Raw genomic sequence first — 23,152 nt, forward strand, 5'->3', positions numbered from 1 at the left:
TCTGGCTCAGCGGTAGAGTGAGCAGCTTGCAATCTAGAAGGTTGCACGTTCAGATCCTGGTGTCGGGGTTAATCTAACCCACTGTCACTCCGGGATCGATGACATGAGTGCCATGTTATTTCTGTATTTGTGTGTAAGTCAACAATAATTGCTTTATTTCGAGAATCGCCCCTACCAGAGGAATGAGGAATTTCCACTTCGGCCTCAGGACCGTGAACTGGGGAGAGACGCAACCAAGTGCTCATTCGAGCCAGGTCATCGCTGAGACTTTTTATTTGAGACTTTGCGCACACTTGCACCGCCTGTTTAAAAATATGCAACAGAAAAAAACACATTTTTTTTCTGGTGGCCGTTTTAAGATCTCGTCTCGACCACTGACAGCTGCCAGACTTGGCGGGTCGCATCCGCTGCATAAAAATAGCATCGCGGGATTTAAATTACGCTATTTTATTTGTCTTCCGCGAAAAATATAAAAAGAACTGCCGTCTCGATCCACGTTGTAAGCGCCGTACACACGCAAAAAAAAGATTTTACAAGCACACACGCCTCGTTAAAACGATTAATAAATAATCACGACGCCTTCCAAAAACTAAATTAGGCGCTGAGAGTGCGTCACGCCCAGAGTTAATTTCCTCCCAAAAGCGTGCGGACATTCGGAGGCTCGGGAAACAGCTGCGGTCCGAATTTCCTGCGATAAAAGTGACACGCTGCTGTTGTTGTTGTTGTTGAGTCGATGAAAGTGACACGCTGTTGTTGTCGTTGTTGTTGTGTCAATAAAAGTGACACGCTGTTGTTGTCGTTGTTGTTGAGTCAATAAAAGTGACACGCTGTTGTTGTTGTTGTCGTTGTTGTTGAGTCAATAAAAGTGACACGCTGTTGTTGTCGTTGTTGTTGTGTCGATAAAAGTGACACGCTGTTGTTGTTGTTTTCGTTGTTGTGGAGTTGATAAAAGTGACACGCTGTTGTTGTTGTCGTTGAGAGATGTTGTTGACACCGCGGCCTGCTGCAGCAGACTTTGTATCCGGTAAACGGGCGGCTTTGCTTTGCCCGATTTTAATAAATAATAATCTACATTGGTGCCACATTCCAGAAGAGCGTTAGAATTGACACCAAGTCACGCTCCCCTTTGTGTCTTAGATACGCGTGCGCGTTGTCAATGTGTGCAGATAAGTCACGCGTGGGGTACCGTGAACGACCACTTCAGCGTACGGTATCCCAACAAACTGAATCACCAAATTATGAAAGAAAAAAATATCCACGCTTACAAGAGGTTAACATTCCAAAGGTCCACGCGCATTGTTTTCGGGAACCCACTTTGTTTCTTTGTCACCCCCTAGCCATCTCACGCTGCGATTGCTTGCGAGTTTCACAAATCTCCGTGTGCTCCACCTACCCTGGCCTCCAAAGCGCTGTATCGCACGCGTGCCCCACCAGCATGTATCGATAATAATGTCGATAACACTGTGCCGATTATAATTTACCCAGGAATAGCCTCGATTATTCTCCAGGACTGCCTTTTCAAGAGGGTCTCAAATTTGGCATGCTTGGAGCATTTTTCAATGAATCAAGAGTTTGGCTTCTCGCGGAAGGAAACGACTTTACCGAAAAAACCGAAGAGTATGAATCGAGAGGGCCCAGAGAAAAGCCAACACATACTCAGCACGGCCAGCTCCTGGCATAGCTCCAAGTCGCATTGTCTACAGCACCTGCCTGGTGAACGTGGTGGTGGTCGTGGTGGTGGTAACTCCACCATCAGCTCAGGGCGGGTGCGGCAATTGGTCAGGTGTGGTCCCCAAATTGTTGATTTGACTGGCATGGTGGCACCTCGGCTATTGTATATCGCGGACGTGTCTTGCGTTAATCACGTGATTAAGCATTTTCGTGAATGAATTTTTTACCGCGTTTTTAATTTAAAAAAATTGTTATTTTAAATTGGCTGTCAAGGGGGCTCAAACTAGTAGCTTTGGCCACCAGGCTCGTTACGCTACTGGGGTGGGTGGGTAACCGGTCCATGTCACTGACCAGGCTACACGGTGCTTTGCTTCCTAACTTCGGCGAGTTAGGCGTGCCCCATTCCGGTGATATGGTCTTAGGGGCCGTCCATAAATGACGTCACGCACCTGGGGGGGGGGGGGGTCAGACATGTGTGACGATGTGTGACGAGGGGAGGGGGTTTGAGAAATGTGACGTTACATAAAAATGCGCAACTTTTAATAAATATAGACAACACGTTCTACTTCATTAAATAGATGTTTTAATAAATGTTTCTCCTACAACATCAGAATGCAGCGCCACATTAAATACGCATTACAATGACAATAGTTTAAAGCGATTTGAAGCATGTTTTATTTTTGGTGGGGGGGGGGGGGGGGCAGAGCTTTGTGACGTCATATTTGAGGGGGGGGGTCTGACTTTTTATGACGCCGTGTGACGATGGGGGGGGGGGGGTCGTAAATCTTCCAAAATCGCGTGACGTAATTTATGGACGGCCCCTTAGTCTGTCTGTATATATGTATCGAGTTAAGGTTCATGCACAAAAACGATCTTTAGCGACGTGTATATGCAGAACCGGCCCTAGACATTTGGGGGCCCAAAGCAAAATTTGGTTGGAGGCCCCTTTGATGTATGATTTTTTTCACCCACTCGCCAGCAGTGACTCTAGGGGGCCCTCTGCTGGCCACGGGGCCCTTTGCAATTGCAAGGGTCGCTTAGTGGCTGGGCCGGCTCTGTGTATATGTTCATGTGGAGGTTGGTAAGTGAGCCCGTGGAAGACGAGCAGCAGTAGCCCTGGTGAACATCTCAAAGGCTGCCGACGTATGATTGAAGGTGGCAGTGGCGTAGCCGTGTGGTGCGTGGAGTGAGATTGGTCAACGCGGTCAGACCGTGGGTTCCAGGGATAAATCGCTCAAGGAATATGGCTTAACCTATCCCAAATAACCCCCCCCCCTCACCCCGTACGTTGCCCAGGAGTTGTGTGCTGAATATATTACTTTCCAGAGCTCAGCCCCGGACAGCTCCATCTGAATCAAGCGCTGCCGTGGGCTTCTCTGAATTGATTCTAGATTTGAAGCTTTCGTGACTGCAAGGATTCATACTCTTAGTTTTTTCGGTAATGTCACGTAGGTAAAAAAAATGAAATTAAAATTAATAAAAATAAAATAATCAAAATCACGACGTTTCGGAGGCAACACAATTCTCCATCATCAGGTGGGACCGTCACAGCCAGATTTGCTGTATCAAGTGAGGTCAGACCGTGGGTCCCTTGATACAGCAAATCTGGCTGTGACGGTCCCACCTGATGACGGAGACTTGTGTTGCCTCCGAAACGTCGTGATTTTTATGATTTTATTTTTATTAATTTTAATTTCATTTTTTTTACCTACGTGATTTCTCTGAATTGCCCCGAGGCGTAGGAGAGAGCCGCGTCTGTGCTGTGCGTGATGCATCAATTATTGGGTTGGGTGAAGTGGGGGCGTGAAGGGGAAGGGTGGGGGGGGAGGTTGGTAGCTGATCCACTCTAGAATGCAGCGTGTGTCACACCAGCCTCGCAAAGCACTCCAGCCCCCCCCCCCCCCCATTCAATCAACACGTTGCACGCACGCGCGCGCGTATGTTCGTGTGTCGTCTGCGTCGACGAACGGACGGATTGCTGCCAAACTCTTAATCATCCCTCGGCTCGCGAGGCAACACGAAAGAAAGAAGGTTAGGTCGACCGTCCAACGCCGTTGACGTCGGTCCCATTAGGGTGGTGAGGGTGAGGTGGTGGTGGGCAGCTCGATCAAGATGCGCCCGCTTCTAAAGTGTCGGTGCCACGCTGAAGGAGTCAGGGAGGGATGCACATCTCTCCAAATGCCCCGCACATCCCTCCGTGTCTCTCTCTCTCTTTTTTTACGATCAGTGGAAACAATGAGATGCTCGGTGTATTCGGCACTTTGCTTCGTTCATCATTTCGTAAAGAAGGTTTTTTTTTTTTAACTGGGCTTTATGTAACCCCCCTCTCTAGCTCACTCTCTCGCTCTCTCTATCTCTCCTCTCTCTCTTCCCACCGATTCCTCAATGGTCATCTCGTGAGTCTTTGCGCTCTTCGCAGGCCGGCGCGAGTGAGCATTGCATTGAGCCGAAGCGGGTCGCTCTGTCTGTATGTTGAACGGAGCGAGAATTAAGTTTCGATGTAAAGCTTTCGTGACTGCAGGGATTCATCTTCTTGGTTCTTTCGGTAAAGTCACGTAGAAGGGAAATAATAAAATAATAAAAATAAAACATCATAAAATAATTTATTAAGATGCGTTGACCATTTCGATTTAAAGCTTTCGTGACTGCAGGGATTCATCTTCTTGGTTCTTTCGGTAATGTCACGTAGAAGGGAAATAATAAAATAATAAAAATAAAACATCATAAAATAATTTATTAAGATGCGTTGACCATTTCGATTTAAAGCTTTCGTGACTGCAGGGATTCATCTTCTTGGTTCTTTCGGTAAAGTCACGTAGAATGGAAATAATAAAATAATAAAAATAAAACATCATAAAATAATTTATTAAGATGCGTTGACCATTTCGATTTAAAGCTTTCGTGACTGCAGGGATTTATCTTCTTGGTTCTTTCGGTAAAGTCACGTAGAATGGAAATAATAAAATAATAAAAAATAAAACATAATAAAATAATTCTCACGACGTTTTGGCCACAACGCAAGCAGCCGTCCTCAGGTGGAGAACAGGTCTGTCGAGAAGACACCTGAGGACGGCTGCTTGCGTTGTGGCCGAAACGTCGTGAGAATTATTTTATAATGTTTTATTTTTATTATTTTATTATTTCCATTCTACGCGACTTCACCGAAAGAACCAAGAAGAGGAGCGAGAGTTGTTTGTGTGTACGATGGAGGAGTTTGGTGGGAGACAGCCGGATGTGTTTTGAAATAAAAAGAAAAGTTGGTTTCTGTAAAAACTCTCCGTTTTATTTGACGGGGTCGAGATGCTGCCGTGGTTGTAATGATCAGCACACCGGGCTTGGAATCGAGAGGTCGTCGGTGAGGTCATATCTCCCGGCGCGGCAACCGAAATCAATGCGTAAATATCTGCGGACGTGACATTGCCACAGCGAGTCGATCAAAAGGTCCGCAAGTTGTGGGATAGATCGTGGGTGCTCCCATCTCTTCCAAGACGCCCGGTCAACGTGGAAGAGTTGGCCTCTGCAAGGGGCTGTCTAGGGCCTCCCTCTGGTGAAGGCGCCTTCCACTGGCAGGGGCGTGAGCGAGCATTTGCAGGGCTGTACCTTTCCCCCCACATCTATAAACCAGAGGTTGCAACCGGGTACCCGATACCCGTACCTTACCCGATACCCGGCTACCCGTACCCAGCCGGGTACTGGTACGGGTACCCGTTTGCGACCCTGGTGCGGCCGGGTACGGGTACGGGTAGACCGTGAGTCACTGGTGAGTAACTGTTTGTCACTCATTTCCCAACGTCTTGTCTCTTCTCACAATTCAAGGTCCTAGAATCAACCCACCCGCGCCTGCAACATGGCTTCATCCCAGAGGTCGGAATCACGTACCCGATACCCGTACCCTACCCGTACCCGGCCGGGTACGGGTACCCGTTTGCGACCCTGGTGCGGCCGGGTACGGGTAAGGAATCAAAACCCGTTTGCGACCTCTGCTATAAACGGACCACCGTGTATTATATGCACCGCGGATCGCTTCTGTACGCACACACGAGCGAGTGAAATTATTGGAGGTCGATTTTCATGCCCGGGGACATGTGACGCTGACTCTTGTCAGCAACCATGCAAGACACGGGCGGGGTTGGTGGGACACCCAGAGATCGTCGTGCGTTGGGAGCGGTCAGCGCGCAGCGAAGTCCAGAAAGCCGAGTTCGATTCCCACTCACGGCCACCAACACCAGCGACGATTATCTGAACCGGTCCTGGGCCTCCCCTAGGTCGACTCAGCCTCAAAATGAGTAACTGGTTTGGTGTGTAAACATCGCCACTGGGGAGACAAAAACGTTAGGGGCGTGGTGCTGGCCACTTACCCCCTAGTGTGCTCGCTCACAGTACTTGCCCCAACAGTTTGTTACAAGCTATACGGGGGATATTTGTCTTTGTATTTGTGACACCCACCTGCAGAGATAACATATGGCCTGTATGAGGCAGTGACATTAAGTAGTTTTTGTTAACCTAGTTGTGATGATCTGTTTCGTGTGCTCACATTGTATTAAGGCACACTGGTTTTCTCCCGCATGTAAGAATGTTTACTTCAGAAACGAACCATACGTGCTGAGCAGAGCCCTCTTCAAAAAGAGCCTCAGGAATTTCCTGGGGACATGATTAATCGTGTATTGCTTGCACCAATAGTGTTTTCAGGTCATCGCTTGGATCTCCCTGTGCAGAAGCTGAAGTCCATGGGCATGACTCTCAACGTCCCCTATCCACTGTTCACCTTGCAGCGTGGGTGGGTACACAAGTTTGTCGAATGGCAGGTAGCCTATGGTGGGGTGAAGCGTGGGCTACTCCCGTCTCTTTAAATATGTCTGGCCACCGTGGAAGAGTAGACCAAAATACCCGAGCTCCTTCTAGTGCGGTCTCTTTCACCAGCAGTAGCAGCAGCAAGAAATTGCAGGGCTGCACCTTTACCCATTCGCTGCATGAAGCAATACCTTGGTTAATGCCCTTACGAACACACCTATACTAATTACATACAAACTCAGCACGTCAATAACACGAGGAGCGGCCTCTCTAGGTGCTGTGACAAAGGGCCTTTGCCCGAAACGTCGCCTATTATATACATCTCCTTTGAAGGCCACAGTGAGTGTTCATGACGATTGTGTTGAGTTTTTTGTTGTTCTTGCTCGTAAACCACTTTTAATGCCAATATCATCACCGACATGACGTGGATACCATTACAGGACTGTTTGACATCCTGGGAATGTGCGAATGAGCGTCCGCAACTGTCCGCGATGATTTCTTACGGACGTCAAGCCAAGGAGGTGGACTTGAACGACGTGCCCTGCGATGGACCGGGTGACACAGGACTTATTAGTTATTGCCTTCAGTCGCGCCGCGTTTGCGTCGAATCAATTTGTTCTTATAACGCCACGTCGCAGATGTTCACGGTGGGGGGGGGGGGGGAGATTTTAAAATGTAGGAAATATACGGCTGCTTGTCTTGAGCTTTGTAAAAGGGGTAGGCGAATGCACTGACATTCCCCCCCCTCCCCCCTTCATGTCGTTCTGTATTGAAGTCAGGATTTGATGAGCACATTCAGCTCGAGATTTCGCTCGTGTATATAAAAAAAAGTATGTCGAATAATTTAGCAATGGTCATTTATTTGCGTAGCACGAGAGTAGTGGTCATCGTTGTGTGGTCGCTGGGACCACAGTGATCCGTGACGGTCCTCCAGGGGGCTCCGCGGGGCTGTGACGCAAACGCAGCTGGATCCGAATATAATGACGTTCACACCTTTTTGCTTGGGACATTCATATTTTGCTCATTATACTTAATTTAAAAAACGAAGTTAGGCAAACTACCCCGATTAAACTACCCTAACACTAAGATCTAAATGCCCTCTGTGGAAAGGTGGATAAAAAAAAAAACTTTCAGCTGTTAAAAAAAAACGTTTTATGTTTTAGTAATATGAATAATTTTGTAATCGTCATAGGTAGAGAGAAGCGAATGGGTGTTGTGACCAGGGTTCTGGGTGCTGGGTGGTCCGCGGAAATGTTTGCATCGGCTGAGCGGTCCGTGAGGCCTAAAACGTTTGAGAACCACCGCACTTCGAGACATAGAAAAAAAAAAGGCCGTGGGTAAACTCGTCTAGAGCGTGGGTGTGGGTAAGGGCATATCAGCGAATTAGGTATGGCCCCGGTGCAACGAATTTAATCAGAATATTTATTTCTACCAGAATCCGATGAGCTATAAACTTCTTTTTTTACGATAACTGGAGGCCCCCCCACCCCCCCCCCTCCATCGCCCCAATATCCGGGGACGCTTCTGGCCCCGTAGGTCCCGGTGCAGTTTCACCGCCTGCACACCCGATAGCTACGCCACTGGAACATCCTAAGAAGTCGTCGGCAACTGACAATTTTTACCGTCAGTTTTTACTGTCACTCTTACTGTCAACGAGTCTGGTGATTGTGCACTTAAATTTCGATTTAAAGCTTTCGTGACTGCAGGGATTCATCTTCTTGGTTCTTTCGGTAAAGTCACGTAGAAGGGAAATAATAAAATAATAAAAATAAAACAATAAAATAATTCTAACGACGTTTCGGCCACAACGCAAGCAGCCGTCCTCAGGTGAAGAGCAGGTCTGTCAGAACATTCAGACGCTGTCTTTCCTGACATACCTGTTCTTCACCTGAGGACGGCTGCTTGCGTTGTGGCCAGAACGTCGTGAGAATTATTTTATTATGTTTATTTTTTATTATTTTATTATTTCCCTTCTACGTGACTTTACCGAAAGAACCAAGAAGATTGTGCACTTGATTAGGCAATTATTTTGTGTGGGCACTAATTTGAAGTCTCCAGGTCAACGATAATTGCTGTGCTATCAAGAAGGGCTATTGCTCGAAACGTCACCTATTATAAATAGTTTTTCTTTTAAGGCCACACACACAGTACCATTGTCGAATGTTTAAAGTTCATGGTAACTGCTGATTGGCTATGGTACTCGTAAAGAAAAAAAATATCACTGATGTACAAAATGTCACGTTAATTATAATCAAGCACAAAATGTCAATAAAGGACACATGAACATATTTATATTGCCGATCACGATAATACTCAATGCCATCCTCACCATAAAAATCTACAGTTTTAATGAAGTTTGCAGTGCATTTAATGTGTTGTGTGTTTTTTTTCTTCTGCGAGCAAAGCCAAATGTAAGCATAATGTACATGTATTACAACCCTCTGTGATCGACCACGATGTTTGTGTTGTGAACTCAACAGGACTGGTACATACGCGACCTCTGTAGTGCAAGCAACATGACAAAGACTGCTTCGCATGTGACGTTTATACAATAGCCTTTACAAGTACAATGCTCATTTACGGCCAAACTTAACACGTATTCAGTCCACATTTCGGGTATCCTCCTCCTCCTCCGACACACACACACACATAGACAAAGGTCCCCCGAGTAGCATCTTAGACTGCTGGGGCAAGTGCTGTTAGCGAACACCTATGAAAGGCCAGTAGGACGCACGAGGGGTTGGGGGTGGTGGTGGTGGTGTAGTCAGAACCACGCCTGGCCGTCTTCGTCTCCCCAAACTGATGCTTTACACACTGCACACAGGTTGAGGCTGAGTCTGCCTAGGGGAGGGCGGCTTAGGACCGGTTCAGATATCAATCGCCACTGATGTTATCCGTGGCCGGGAAATCGAACTTAGATGGCCGGGGTTCGAAATGCAGTGCGCTAACCACTGCGCCACCGCTCTACCCCTGAGACACACACACACACACGGACACACACACACACGAAGTTATATGTATATATAGTACAAGCCGCAGTCACAGAATGGTCACGTGAAATGAACGATGGTCTATATGGAATATCTTGAGGCTGTCCAACTACCAGAGCGCGCTCGGGAATATTGCGCAACCCCCCGGGACAAGTTGATTAAAAATTTTGTTCTAAATTTTTTCCCATTTAATTTCAACGATTTGGTCGAGGCGCGCCTCTTTCCCGCTCTGCAGTCGCGACAACAACAACAACAAACAGCAAAGAAACAACAACAGACGAGAGAGAGAGAGAAAGAGAGAGCCTCCGCCACTATTTGCCGATATTCTCCATTATTTGGCGATTGGTGTGCGCTTGCTGCGCCAGTTGCTCAGCCTTGGCCATCTCGAGGACTTCTCGCAGCAGGTGAAAGGTCAAGTCCAGCGAGATGGGCGGCTCGTCCGACCTCTTCGCCGGACGCTCATCCGACTCGCCGCCCTCCACCGCCCCACCAGCGCCCAGGTTCGCCACCTCTCCCGCGGCGAGGACTTGGCCCACGCGCCGTAGAATCTCTCCCATCCGATGCTCGTTGTCGTCGTCGTCGGCCTTCGGAAGGACGCCGCCGGCCATCGTCTCGCGATGATACTTCATGCGACTGAGCAGGCGCAGCAGGTGGTCGTGCAGGGACAAGTAGGTCACCTGTGAGGTGTCGATGTGGCTCGGGCTCTCGCCCTGCTGAGACCTGGGCTCAAGCAACTCGAGGAGTCGCGCCGAGTCGCTCTCCGGGAGCCCCGGGGGCCACGGCTCCTGCAGGGAGCGGCCCGCCGCCTCCGGGGCGCGGATGAGCACGAGCAGAGAGGCCGCGGCGAGGACGAGAAGGCTGGTGGTTTTCATGGTCGCGGGCAGGTTCGAAGGAGCCTGGAGAGAAATTCAACGGCACGGAAGAGAGGGGAGAGAGAGGGAACATAGACAGAGTAAGGAGAGAGGGGGTGGAGAGAGGGGGGGTAGAGAGATAAGGAAGGTGTAAGAAGAAGGAGCAGAGCTTTAAATATTTCGTTAAATATTTTATTTCAACGGATGGGGGGGGGGGGGGCACATAAAGCAAAGCATAGAAAAAAAACGAAATGATGAACGAAGCAAACTTTCAACTACTCCGAGCATCTTCTTGTTTCCTCTGATCGTAAAAAAAGAGAGGAGAGAGAGATGAAGGACTGCGTGCAGAACGAGAGAGAGTGAGCGAGAGAGTGAGCGAGAGAGTGAGTGAGAGGTGGGGGTTTACATAAAGCAAAGTTTAAAAAAAAATAACGAAATGATGAACGAAGCAAAGTTTCAACAACACCGAGCATCTTCGTGTTTCCTCTGATCGTAAAAAAAGAGAGAGGAGAGAAAGATGAGAGAGAGAGAGGCGCGGGTGGATTTAGGTCTGCAACGCCAGGGGCGTGCAAATGACATCGCGACTGCGGGTTGACTGAGAGCGAAGCAGGAGAAGGAGGTCTTCACAATTGTGGATGTCGCCTGACGAAGCCGCTTGTTGTAATCACCAGCGAAACTTCGTACTCGGATTTAAAATGAGTTTAACGCGTAGGCTTTCGCAACCAATATTATTCATAGTAAAGGTGTTTGGGGTTAGATCGCGTAAGTATAAATGTTGCGTCGTAACCCTCCACCACCCGACACAGCCAGGAAGGTTTGTCACGTAAACAAAACGCGCCACTTAGTTTACGACTTCAGCCCACCGGTGTGTTGGAGAGTAAATCCACAACATTTACAATTTGAGTAGTACGACGTTTCGCTGGTAATAACATCCAGCATCATCGGGCAATTTGCCAGAACATTCTGCCCGACAAAACCTCACTGGCCGTGTCGGGTGGTGGAGGGTTTGACGATACATTCATACATTTGCCTTTCATTCCGGATATCGGTCCTGAAATCCTACGTGTTAAAAACTGGTTTTATCCACGTTGAACATCATCGCTTCATGCACGGAATGTTTTTATTTTTTATTTGAGAGAATGTTTAATTGGAGTGACGTTTGCGATTTTATCCGAATTACAGCCTCCCCGTCTTGCGCCGTGTTGGTTCACGGCGGTTCGTTTGATCATACTTCACCACGCTGGCATCAGTGCGGGCTGGTGAAGCTTGCGATGATATAACTGGCTTCATATTGAAGTGTAACATTACAGCAATGATAATATTATAGTTTGAAGTTGTTTTTTTGTTCACCGAAAACTTTGGGATCAAAAATCATTTAAACTCCCTCGCAGTCGAAACAACGCCATGCGATGTTTCCCTTTAACTTTGTACAATTATAAAGATCCCCCGTATGGCCTTAAACAGGCTGTTGGGGCAAGTGCGGTTAGGGAGCACCTATGAAGGCCGACGTGCCAGGCTGCCTTCGTCTTCCGAGTGAAGACGTTTACACAACGCACCACAGTTTTTCATTTGAGGCCGAATCTACTTAGGGGAGGCCCAGGACCGGTTCCAATATTCGCCACTGTTATACGCCGTTTGCGGGAATCGAACTTGGGCGGCCAGGTCGTAAATGCAGTGCGCAAACCACTGCTCTAACGCTCTCTCAGTGCATTCATTCACACGCACGTGTGCTAGTAACTCCGTCGCTTTTCTTCTAAACGCAACAAAGCATTCGCAAGGGGATTAAAGCTGCAAAGTTATATCCACGCCCCTTGAGGTTCGTTAATAGGCTATCACCAATTTTCACAGCAATCAACGCAACGGATCGTGACTCTTCACGCACACACGCGTGGATTGTTGGCATATGTTCACGTAAAACGTAACATTCACACACACACAAACACCGACCACACGTCACGAGGTGGAGGGTACACACACTCGTCGCTGAAAACCAAATTAAGCAATGTCGTACGATATGTACTTTAACCATTGCAGCATGTGTTAAAGTGCAAGTACGTATTTAGGAGCAAAACTTGGTCAAGCGTCTTTATATACACACTCTGCTTCTCTACGTGCTGTGAAGAAGGGCCGTTGGCCGAAACGTCGCCTCTTACATACTTTATTTTATATTCGGATCGCCCAATAAAGTTGTGGGCAAGTCCGTGCCATGAATCAAGCACACGCTTGAAAATACTGTATATGTTTCGGGTCGCCGACGCGGGAATAGACACGAACGGTTGGGTATAACTACCTCATTTGCCTGTCTCTTTCGCAATAGACGTCTCACCAAATTCCAAAAACCCCGAAGGTCGCTGTTGGTGAATTTACCAATCATGGAGCGGGTCAATGGGGGCTAAACTCGAAGCGCTGTCCAATTCAGCACCACCGTACGCGCTGTCCAATTCAGCACCACAATTCACGCTGTCCAATTCAGCACCCCCAACCACGCAATCCGCATCAAATTGATCGCGCGGGTTTCCTATCGGTATCGCGAGCCCTTTGCTCGGACTTTTTCTTTCGGGAGAGAGGAATGGGGGGGGGGGTTAGTTATGCATTCGTTTGATGTAACTTTTGCCAATGTATCCAGCTTCGTGAAGTCTATTATAATAATCTTCAACCCCCTCACCACCGCTATGACGTAGAAATGCCCTCATCCAGCAGTGGAGTGACACAAAAAAAGTACTGCACATGTCAATGTTGTAACGTTGTGTAATTAAGCCGCGGATGTTTCTTTAGTGTATTGCTTTGTGAAAAAACATCTCCCTTGAACCATACGTCAGGCCTCATTCGGCTCTCACCTGGTTTTATTTTAATGGCAACAGACGCATATAGGCTTGAGCCATGCTTTATTATCGCTCGGAGTTTCGTCAAGCACGCACAAGGTTGTGACTTCCTTATCCACACAATATTAAAGGCGGCGATCAATGTTGAAGTATGCCTCAATGAGAATGTAGAACAAAAGTAGGTGATGTGGTTAAGCACACATTATATTCTGTCCAAGCACGTTACCGTCATTATTCTCGATTCACATGGTGTTGCCTGGTTGTAACAAAAATGCACGCAATCCGCCACGATGTTCTATTCTGAAGGCACGAGTAATACAATTGCAAGTAACGCCTTCTCTCCAAACGTTGAAAACAAATATTGTAAAACCGTGCGACGCGATTAACTTTATAAAACCGCTCACCTCCTTCCTTTCCACGTTGTGAATGGTGGGTGGGTAGGGGGGGGAGAGAGTCGAAACTTGTCGTTTGATGGTCGCGATTTGTGAGCCCTCTTCCTTCACGCGAAATCGCGTCTCGGCAAGCTTGCAGCGTGGATTCAAAGAGCGCAAGGCGCGGGGAGGCGCGGGCACTTATACCAGGAGCAGCAGCAGCAGGGTACAGGGGACGGACGAGTGACGCCACCACCAACCACCACCAGCGCTTGTACGCACCCGTGACGGGCTCGCTTTTAAATCAAAGAATTCGTCATACATATTTCATTTGACCCCCCGGAGGAGTGGCATTTCCACACATTAGGGGAACACACACGCGCGCCTATTAACAAATAATAACTGTAACACCTGTTCGGTGATGCACAAGTTGTGAGTGGCAATATCTACACTGCATGCACAGCTGAACTACTCGGCTGTTTCATTTACAATCAAGTTTTGGGTGCGGCATTGCTTTGGAAGGAGTCAATGTTGCAATTGGATAAAGTTGATTTTTATTTTACAAACGTAGTCGTGGGGAAAATAAGTTTAAGAGCTGTCGTGTAAAGTACAAATGCTTCCTTGTTGGTGTGTTTGTGCAGCATTCACTGTGTGACGGATACTTAAGGTAAGACTTATCAAGATATTTCAGGAATTAGAACTCATCGTCGCTTTGATAACTGCCCCATTTGCTCTCGCATTATCAGCACGTGTGCAGTTTTATTTCTTAAATTGCCACAAGTGGGGGGAAGAAAATCACTGTTTACGAAAAACTTTGCATCTTCAATTTGGAACTGTTTGACTTATGATTTGCTGTAGGGATGCGTGTTCGGGTAAGCTAATAACCAGATATGAAAGATGCAATTAAAACACTGGACAGAAGACGATATATACAATTACGTGGCTATTAAAGCAACATTAGCGATGTAAGTGAAAAAGCATCAAAAATACAAAAATTGATGATCGAATTTGCACGAACCAAACAACAAGGTACAAATTAATTTCGCAGAATATTTGCAGCCCATGTTCACAGGTACATTTTGTTTTTGAAAGGGTAATTGACTTTAATCAATCCCCCCGCAATGAATAACGCCTGTTTTGTATGCTACACACATTCATTAACGCAGGGCACACTAATAACGCTGTTTGGCAATTACAGCTTCTGATTCGATGTTTACATGTGGAGCCGACATCTGTATAGGCCACAATTGCTTAAATGAGATCTCAGGTGAGTTCGAGCAAACTGCTGCAGTGATTAATTTAAACATGTTAAAGTTATCCCAAACAAAAAGTTTCGCATCATACAACACACTAACTGATTTCGTTCATATTTCTTCCAAAGTTAGTTTTTTTTTCAGTTTTGAACAAAAAAAAATTCCTATTATACATTTGTAAATTGTAAAAATATTTTTAACTTGGGAGGGGGGGTAACTCCGAAAATGTCATAGATATAATTATTATAATGAATACTATCATGAACATTATCAATGTAAAACGAGCATCATTTTTATACCGATAACATCCCCAGAAGTACCCAAACAACCATATACTAAATTGACAATATTTAGTTTTAGTTTACGATGAAATATTTCCTAGATAATTATCACGAGACACAAGACCAACGTGAATATTCACACGATAGCAACTTGTGAGACACTGGGGGGGGGGGAGGTAGAGAGACACGGGGGCCCTGTTTGCCATCGTAACGCAGCAGTATCTCTGGCGGGTTGACCTCACGATGAAAGAAGTTCGCTTTGCTAAACCCATTTTTTGCAAGGATCGGGTGAAGTGCACAGCATGGCAGACCAAGTAATAACTGTCAATAAAAAAAAACACATTAAAGAATGGGCACACAGTTTTGCCCTGTTGGGTTACCGTCAAGGTTCACGCTGAGTGGAGGAGAGGGATCAACGAAGAGACATTTGCAAGGGCACCCGCAAAATGATCGCTGTAGTGAAGGGAATACGGATGGCGGTGATGAACAATGCGTGGTTTTCTACCGTCAAAAAACGCATTGGAATTTTACGTGTAAATATTTTTGTAATACATAAAATTAGAATTCATCAATGGTACTTGTAATACATACATTAGTTCCTGAAGAGGGTTTAACTGTCAAAATGTAAATGCCTGCTCAATTGTTTCTATTAAAAAATAACCTTAATCGATTTACGTCAAGAAACCAAAATGTGTTCCCTCATTTAGCATGTCGGCTTTCGTGACCAATGCCACGATTCATAATTGTTTTGGGTCACATCGAGTATGTAACATGTGCGCGTGTTCGACACACATGCCACTTACGTGACCTAACCCAAGCATCAAATACAAACCCGTTCCTCCAATGTGTTCATAGTAACTGTAACACATTCAAATAAATTGCAGATTTAAAGGTTGTTCGTCCAAAAATGGGGTTAAATAGTTTCGTCTAATTTTATGACAAAATCCGAAAGTTATCATTTTTTTTATTGTCACATTTTAACACGCAGTACAACCCGAAAATTCGTCGCCGGAGCAAATGGACTAGGAAGAGAGCACGGTGGATAATGAAAGCGATGGCCGTCAGAATCGACCCAAAGAGCTTCTGAAATCGGGGGATGAAAAATGAATAAATTAAGCCGATGACAAGCAGTGACCACTCTCTACAGGGGAAACATCTCGTGTGTTTGCTAAGACGACCCTAAGGAAGGAGGAGGGTCTATTGAAGACATTTTAAGTGGCGCTCTGATGCATTCTGCAGCCGTTTGTTGAAGACGGTAAGCTCTGCTTATTGTGGAATATGCTAAGATGTATCGATAATACCTGGTTCAATCATGTACTAATTACAACCCTCGGGCAATCTACTGTCCTTGTCAGTCTCCTAGGCCAGGGGTAGTTTGGCCATAGTTCACCATTGTGTGGGTGGTTAGTGAAGGGGATTTGAATATCACTCGCCACCGATGTTAGCCATGGCTGGGAATTTAATTCAGGTAACCAGGTTCATAATGAACTGCATTACCACTCCCCAGTTTTCAATTAAGTGTCATTACTACTGCATTCAATTCAATTCATTGCATCAAATATCACTGATTCTTAGATATAAACACAAACCCTGTACACAGGAGGCTTCGTAAACAAGTTATTATTTATTTGCATTGCATCAAATGTCATCTGTTCATAGATTTAAATAAAGTCTCACAGTGGCTTAGTAAACAGCATTGCGAGTTACTTTCAAAGCATAGTTGAAACGCTGTTAATTTATGCAAGTCGTAAAAACAAAAGGCTATAGCAATGGAGGCACAATACATCTGTTTTCTTGGTTCTTTCGGTAAAGTCACGTAGAATGGATATAACAAAATAATAAAACTAAAGCATAAGAACATTTTTTTTTGTTATTCTATTGTTTTATTTGTATTATTGTATTATTTCCATTCTACGTGACTTTACCGAAAGAACCAATAAGATGAATCCCTGCAGTCACGAAAGCTTTAAATCGAAAAATATATCTGTCCTTAATGCTTGAAAACAGTCGTAACTTCGAGACTCCTCTTCGGTCAAGTGACCTGTGACATCTAAACTGAAGTGGCTGCTGAGCTGGCACTGCTGAGATCCTGAGAATGAATCCAGGGCGTTCTGCTGCCAATCTTCTCAAGCGTACTGAGTTGATGGTGACCCAATGCTTGCACACTTAAAGCCATTATATTCAATATGGTTTTGCATTCGATTTTTTTTTATTGCAGCTCAAATAAAACATTATATTTGGTTTTGAATTCGATTTTTATTTAATTGCAGCTCAAATAAAACATTATATTTGCTGGACCGTTATGTAACAATCTCACAGCAGAGCCTTTGGGAAAGTGAGGCCCCCCCCCCCTCTTACTGGGTAGATGTTGAAAAGGCCACCTGAAAGATTTTTCACGTCTTGTGAAAAACCCTTTTTGCGGCCAACTAGCTATCAGACTCATAGGGCCCACTGCTCCGCGAGATCTCCACACGGATTCTTCTTCTCGTGACATTTATTTGCAAACATTGTGGGTAAAAAAAAAAAAACCAAAATAATTATTCATAGAACAAAATCAATACCAACAATTGTAAGCATTTGTTTAAGGTGGGCTTTTCTGTACGTAACAACGTGGACGCATGCACATCAATTCCATTTTGGTTGGTGCAATCAGCATTATGGGATGAGCCACATTGACCCCTGGGCCTTGTTAGATTACGTTACGGAGTGGCGTCTTCATATGCAATATACCGCGAGTTGTAATGGCATTGCACAGGTCGTGAATTACTTTGTGATGACAAATGAAGCACAAGTGTTAAGAGGTAAGGCTTGAACCAGAGAAGACTTATTTCTTGTTGGATTTCCATGAAAGGTAGGCATTCCAAATGAGCGCCACGCACTGCACCACAGCAAGCCTGCAAACAACACAGAAAAAAAAACGCATTCGGCACCACTAAATAATTAGAAGCGGGGAGAGATTAATGTTTTAAACTACACTGGCCATCATAATAATATGGCAGTCACGGTACAAAGTGATGCATGTATTTTGTATTTGCCAGATGATTTCAGTTGTGACTAATGCACTCTTTCGTAATCGCCGTGAACTCTCCCACACCTCAATGAGGCCAACGACATCACAATTGATTTCTCTCAATCGTGTCGCCAGGTTGACGAGGTTTGATTCTTCGCGTACATTCCCGTACATTGTACGGAGCCATGGTCAAATACAGGCCGCATCCTCCTTTTTCTTTTACCCAGCGATCCTTGCCATACCTACTCGTACTCCCACCTTCCCACCATCATGTTCGATGAAATCAGTCGCAGGCGCCTGAGGCTCAACTATCGTTGCGGAGAGAGAGATAAGTGTTCATGCTTCACCACGATGGTCTCTCCAACAATCAGGCAAAGACCTTCAGATTTCAAGAGTACATCAGAGTTTCCCAGCCAACATTAAGGCCACGAGGGATGACTGCGAGAGGTGACAACAGCTTGGGGAAAACTTCATCCAGCAGTGGATAAATCACGGCTGATGGAAATAATTAACGCCCCGCAATATAATTCATTGAAATTGTCAAGAATGTTAATAATCGTGGTTTGATCTTCATACAAAAGCCACGATTGCCCTCCGGTTGTCAAGCTCACAACTCGGCCAAAAACTGAAAGATAAAACAATTAATAACGCGCACAATTTCCGGAAAAGGGAAGAACATCATTTCCCGTCCCGACCCTGGAGAGCCAGACTCAGGGTCCCTGCCCGTACGGCCGACGAAGCAATACGAGCCCGGGCCTTTCGACCGTCCTGGAAAAAAGGCGGTGTGGATTTGAAGCCGCTGCGGATGGGGATGGGGGTCGCGGGGGATGAGATCCCAAGCGTTTGGAGCAGCTACGGGGTAACGGCGGGATGGACTTGGTTCGTGGGACAGCGAGCGAGCCGTTGGGACGAGGTCCTTAGTGCCGTGGGGTTGACTGAGGCCCGCGTTTTGAGGACGGTCAGACAAAACTATTGAACGCTTTCAGCTAAAACTATTTTTCATAGTATAGGTTTTTGAGTTAGATCGCGTAAATATGAATCCATATTTAATATAAATATATATTTATTCATATTTGCGTGATCTAATAAAAAAACGATATTATGAATGACATTGGTCGCAAAAGCCTATGTGTTAAACTAAAACTATTTATTTTATTTTACCAGGTAAGGCCTACTGAGCTATAGAGCTATCTATTTGGTACTTGAACATCTTAACACCTTTCTTAGTGAGAAAGGGCAAAACATATTCTTATTTTTCATCAACTCTGTAGCTCTTTTTATCAGAAGTGAACTGGCCACGAATGATAGCTCAACGAAGTGGCTTATAGTGGGGAAATGTATATGGCAGGCACATTCTCTAAACGCACCTTTCTAAATATGGAGGGAAAAACTGGAGGACCCGGGGAAAAATCCACGTGGCCACGGGGAGAGAGACACGCAAACTCCAAATGTACAAGCGTCAGGGTCGCGACCGAACCCACAACCTCCTGTATACCAGGCAAGGTGTTTAACATCTGGCCACTGTGGCGAGATGTGGAAGATCATGTGGAAGGCCGTGGATGATGTTTATTAATATTCGAGTCAATGAATCCGGACTCGGCAATACCGACAGCAAAAGTCGTGCCAGTGTTGTTGGTGCATGCGTGTACGCGCGTGCTAGATGCGTTATCAATTTCTGTGCTTTGTTACAAACTTTTTTGTTACATGGCCAGAAGTGGGGGGGGGGGGGCTACAAAACACAAACTTTTACGATACGTCGCACGCATTCATCTGCAGCAATCCTCGGAGGTAGCAGAGAACCTATTAAACAGCTTCACTTGAGATTAAACAATCGATAGTCTGTGGTCTTACAACCAGATATCATCGATTGCGAGCTCCCCATAGACTGGCCATTGTAATGGATCAGCTCTATATATAGTCTTCAGGTGCTGGTGTCATTCTGCTGTGTGCATGTAATTTGCCTGGTCTGGGAAGGGGAGGGGGACGCTTTTGAAAAATCTCAATCTGTGGATTTTTCGGCGGCTACGGATGAGCAACTGCACACTGCGATGCTCACGGAGTTGGTAAGGTCAAGCCATGGACAATGTTCAATACCTCACCGGTGAGAACAAAGCTGTCCCATTCCCACACACTTATTAACGTGCACTGTCTGGAGTTCAGCCACTAAGTTCATGAGAATCTGATTAATGACTATTATTACGCGAATAACAATTTGGAATCATTTTTTTGTTGCAATTTGCAAATCCACTGCTGAACAAAAGCCTCCCCCCGTACTGCAGCTATCACGGCGTTATTTGACAATACTTCATTACGTTGGTCAGTGCGGGTTCAGAAAAGAGGACTGCCAAATCACCTGCCGCTGATGTCAGCTGTGGCTGGGAATTGAACCCAGGTTGCAGGGATGTTCGCTCGGTGCACTCAGCACTGCACCACTGTTTGTCTGCCCTCCTCTATTAATAATGTGCACAACTACGATGTTCGGCATTTTATTTAGTAGTTTTGGCTGTGGGTTTTATAAAAAATGTTGTGTGAAGCAAGTCTGCAACGCAACACCTGGACTCACATCACTGATGCACAAAGCAAATACTCAACATCAATGCACGCATAGTAGAACACAAGTTAATTCAGGCACCGTAATACATTTTCGTACATTTAAAAAGTCCAAATACATCTAAACCGATCATACAATCATTGTAAGTCCTAACATAATTCTGAACGATTTAGCGAGTAAATCTTGATTTGAAGCTTTCGTGACTGTAGGAATCCATACTCTTTGGTTCTTTCGCTAAAGACACGTAGGTAGCAAAAATAATAAATCACGACGTTTCGATCGCAACGCAAGCAATCGTGATCAGGCGGAAGAAAGATGACGATTGCTTGCGTTGCGATCCAAACGTCGTGATCTATTATTTTTTCTACCTACGTGACTTAACCAAAACAACCAAAGAGTATTTAGCGAGTCAATAGATTTTTTTTTATGTTAAGTTGTTTAAATAAAATTGCGGGAATTTCTTTCAAATGTGTGCGTGGTTACAAACCTGTGTTGTAACGGGATAAAGTAGAAGTTTGCTATTTGGACAGCTGGCCATATCTGTAACAAGATAGTAACAACGTTATTAGTACCATGATCATCAACAGCAACCATGATCGATCACTGCACGTATCGATGTCACAGAGGTCAACACTGCCCCTCAGAGTATCAAGAAAACGAAAGCTCCGGGAGCAGATTATATACCTTTTGAACATCTTCCAAACGGTGGGACAATTTGTAGGAACATAATTAGTGGAGCTATGTATTAAACGTAGACAGTTGCGAGATAACTAAATCATTGCAATGCAACATTGATCATTCGTGGAGGCCCGTAGCCGCACGTGTGGTGACCCACAGACTCAAGGAGACCCTTAGATTGATATAGCTGACCACGAGTTCACGATGTGGTTCATCACCGTTCCCGCACGTCGCAGTCACGTGTGGCAAGATTCCGTATATTGTCCATTTGTCAAGGAGATGACTGCGGCGAGGCGGATACCATGCGAGCCAGCAGCAGTTTCACTGCTTGCAGGGAGGTGGGTGGTGAGCTTCCGGATGGTTCGGTGGTGGTGGTGGTGATTGGATGTTCGGATGAGGGGCTTATTTAGGATGATGTTTGCATTCTCCCAACTGTTCTTCCATCGGCGTTCGATGCTGCCACTCCTAATAAGGGGATGTCTAGAGTCTTTTGGAGCACAGAGGTGGAATATGAATTTTTAAAAAAGTGATCGAGATGCATTTTGAAAATGTGATTTTAAATGCACGCAACTTGGAGGATAACTATTTTCGAAAGCAGGGCTCCTTTCAACTTACTCGTTCGGCATATCCAGAACCCTAAACGGCGAGTTGACGCGCCTTCATTTAGCCGTCTTATAACTTGCTCCCAAAACAGCAAACGAACCGAGAGGGCAACGATCGTCTCCCGTACACTCTGTACGTGCGCGCAGTAAGAATATACAGAATATGCCGATCCGGCACCGCGCGTCACGAAAGCCGCACGGGAAGCCGGCCCCCCGAGTATCTGGGGCGGGCAGGGGGGGGGGAGTTGCGGGGCCGTGCTCTCTCTCTCTCATCAGCGAGGCCACCCGCGCTGAACGCGGTAGCTCCGAGCCGGGGTCACTGCGACAGTGTGAAGCGCCAAGCTGCTCGCCCCGCTCAAACAAAAAACGCGCTCGTGACGTCACCGCCGCAACTCCCCGCTTGAGGTCAACGGCTCGCTTCTCGCCGCACCTCCCGATTGGCACGGTCGGCTACGAACGGCGCAAAAGAAGTTCAACATTCACACACGTGCACAGAATATGTTTACGATTGAAGAGCTGGTGGGATGAGGGCTTTCTCTCGCAAGGGATCACCAGCGGTGCACACGAAGGTTTGGTGCCCTCTTGTCGATTTGCTCCACACCTGACCGCTCCCCACCAATCTCTCCACGTCCTCCGGTGTTTCCCTCCACATTTAGAATCCACGTGCGTCGAGATTATTTGAGATGAATTTGCTGCTATAAACCTCCACGTGGTGATCGGTCACTTCATCGAGCTGTCACTTGTGGCCGGGTCGCTTGTGAAAAATAAGCTAATAGCTCAGTGGGCTTTGCCTGGTAAGACGGAAAGAGTTTAGTTATATTTTTAAAAGTGATTTGTTTACCTTCTTGATTCTTTCGGTAAAGTCACGTAGAAGGGAAGTAATAAAATAATAAAAATAAAACATAATAAAATAATTATATTATTTTTATTATTTTATTACTTCCCTTCTACGTGACTTTACCGAAAGAATCAAGATGATTTGTTTACCTTTATTCTACTTGGCATTTATCGTGTTTTTTTATTGATTGCTGTTATAACTCTCTGACCCGCCCCTATTGGACATCTGTAAAAGAAGAGCTTCGTAGCTCATCGGATTCCTCCAAGCTGAATAAAGATTCTCGATTCTGATTCTTGTCGCTCTTTTTCAACGGTTTTACTTAACTTGACCCCTATGTTTGTCGTGGTCAAATCTTGTAATCAAAAGTTAGTCTACTTCCTGTTGTGCAATCAATTCCAAATTCTGCACAAGTACTCAGATCCGGTGACACAATGCATGTCTGT

At 45.8% G+C, this 23,152-nt stretch overlaps 2 protein-coding genes across 2 annotated transcripts in view; both read right to left on the reverse strand.

The window, feature by feature from the left end:
* Positions 1 to 8,992: 8,992 nt before the first annotated feature.
* On the reverse strand, positions 8,993 to 14,004 carry LOC133349301 (corticoliberin-like). Its single transcript, XM_061562677.1, has 2 exons — positions 13,530 to 14,004; positions 8,993 to 10,348 (listed from the first exon to the last, which is right to left on the reverse strand). Exon 2 carries the CDS (start codon positions 10,322 to 10,324, stop codon positions 9,764 to 9,766), a length of 561 nt encoding a protein of 186 aa, XP_061418661.1. The 5' UTR covers positions 10,325 to 10,348; positions 13,530 to 14,004; the 3' UTR covers positions 8,993 to 9,763.
* Positions 14,005 to 16,306: 2,302 nt separating this feature from the next.
* The window catches only part of MPV17 (mitochondrial inner membrane protein MPV17), a 42,520-nt gene continuing 35,674 nt past the window's right edge, over positions 16,307 to 23,152 (reverse strand). Inside the window, exons 7-8 of the mRNA XM_061562433.1 lie at positions 21,079 to 21,131; positions 16,307 to 17,924 (exon numbers count right to left, since the gene is read on the reverse strand). Of these exons, the coding sequence (XP_061418417.1) occupies positions 17,855 to 17,924; positions 21,079 to 21,131 (123 nt within the window). The 3' untranslated portion in view covers positions 16,307 to 17,854. The remainder of the gene's footprint in view (positions 17,925 to 21,078; positions 21,132 to 23,152) is intronic.

Source organism: Lethenteron reissneri, chromosome 29, assembly GCF_015708825.2.
Source record: "Lethenteron reissneri isolate LAM-NWPU_2019-01 chromosome 29, ASM1570882v1, whole genome shotgun sequence".
Taxonomy (NCBI): domain Eukaryota; kingdom Metazoa; phylum Chordata; class Hyperoartia; order Petromyzontiformes; family Petromyzontidae; genus Lethenteron; species Lethenteron reissneri.

What these genes read in the sequence shown, in the direction of transcription:
- LOC133349301 (XM_061562677.1), bottom strand. Translation starts at nt 10,324, where the DNA reads ATGAAAACCACCAGCCTTCTCGTCCTCGCCGCGGCCTCTCTGCTCGTG.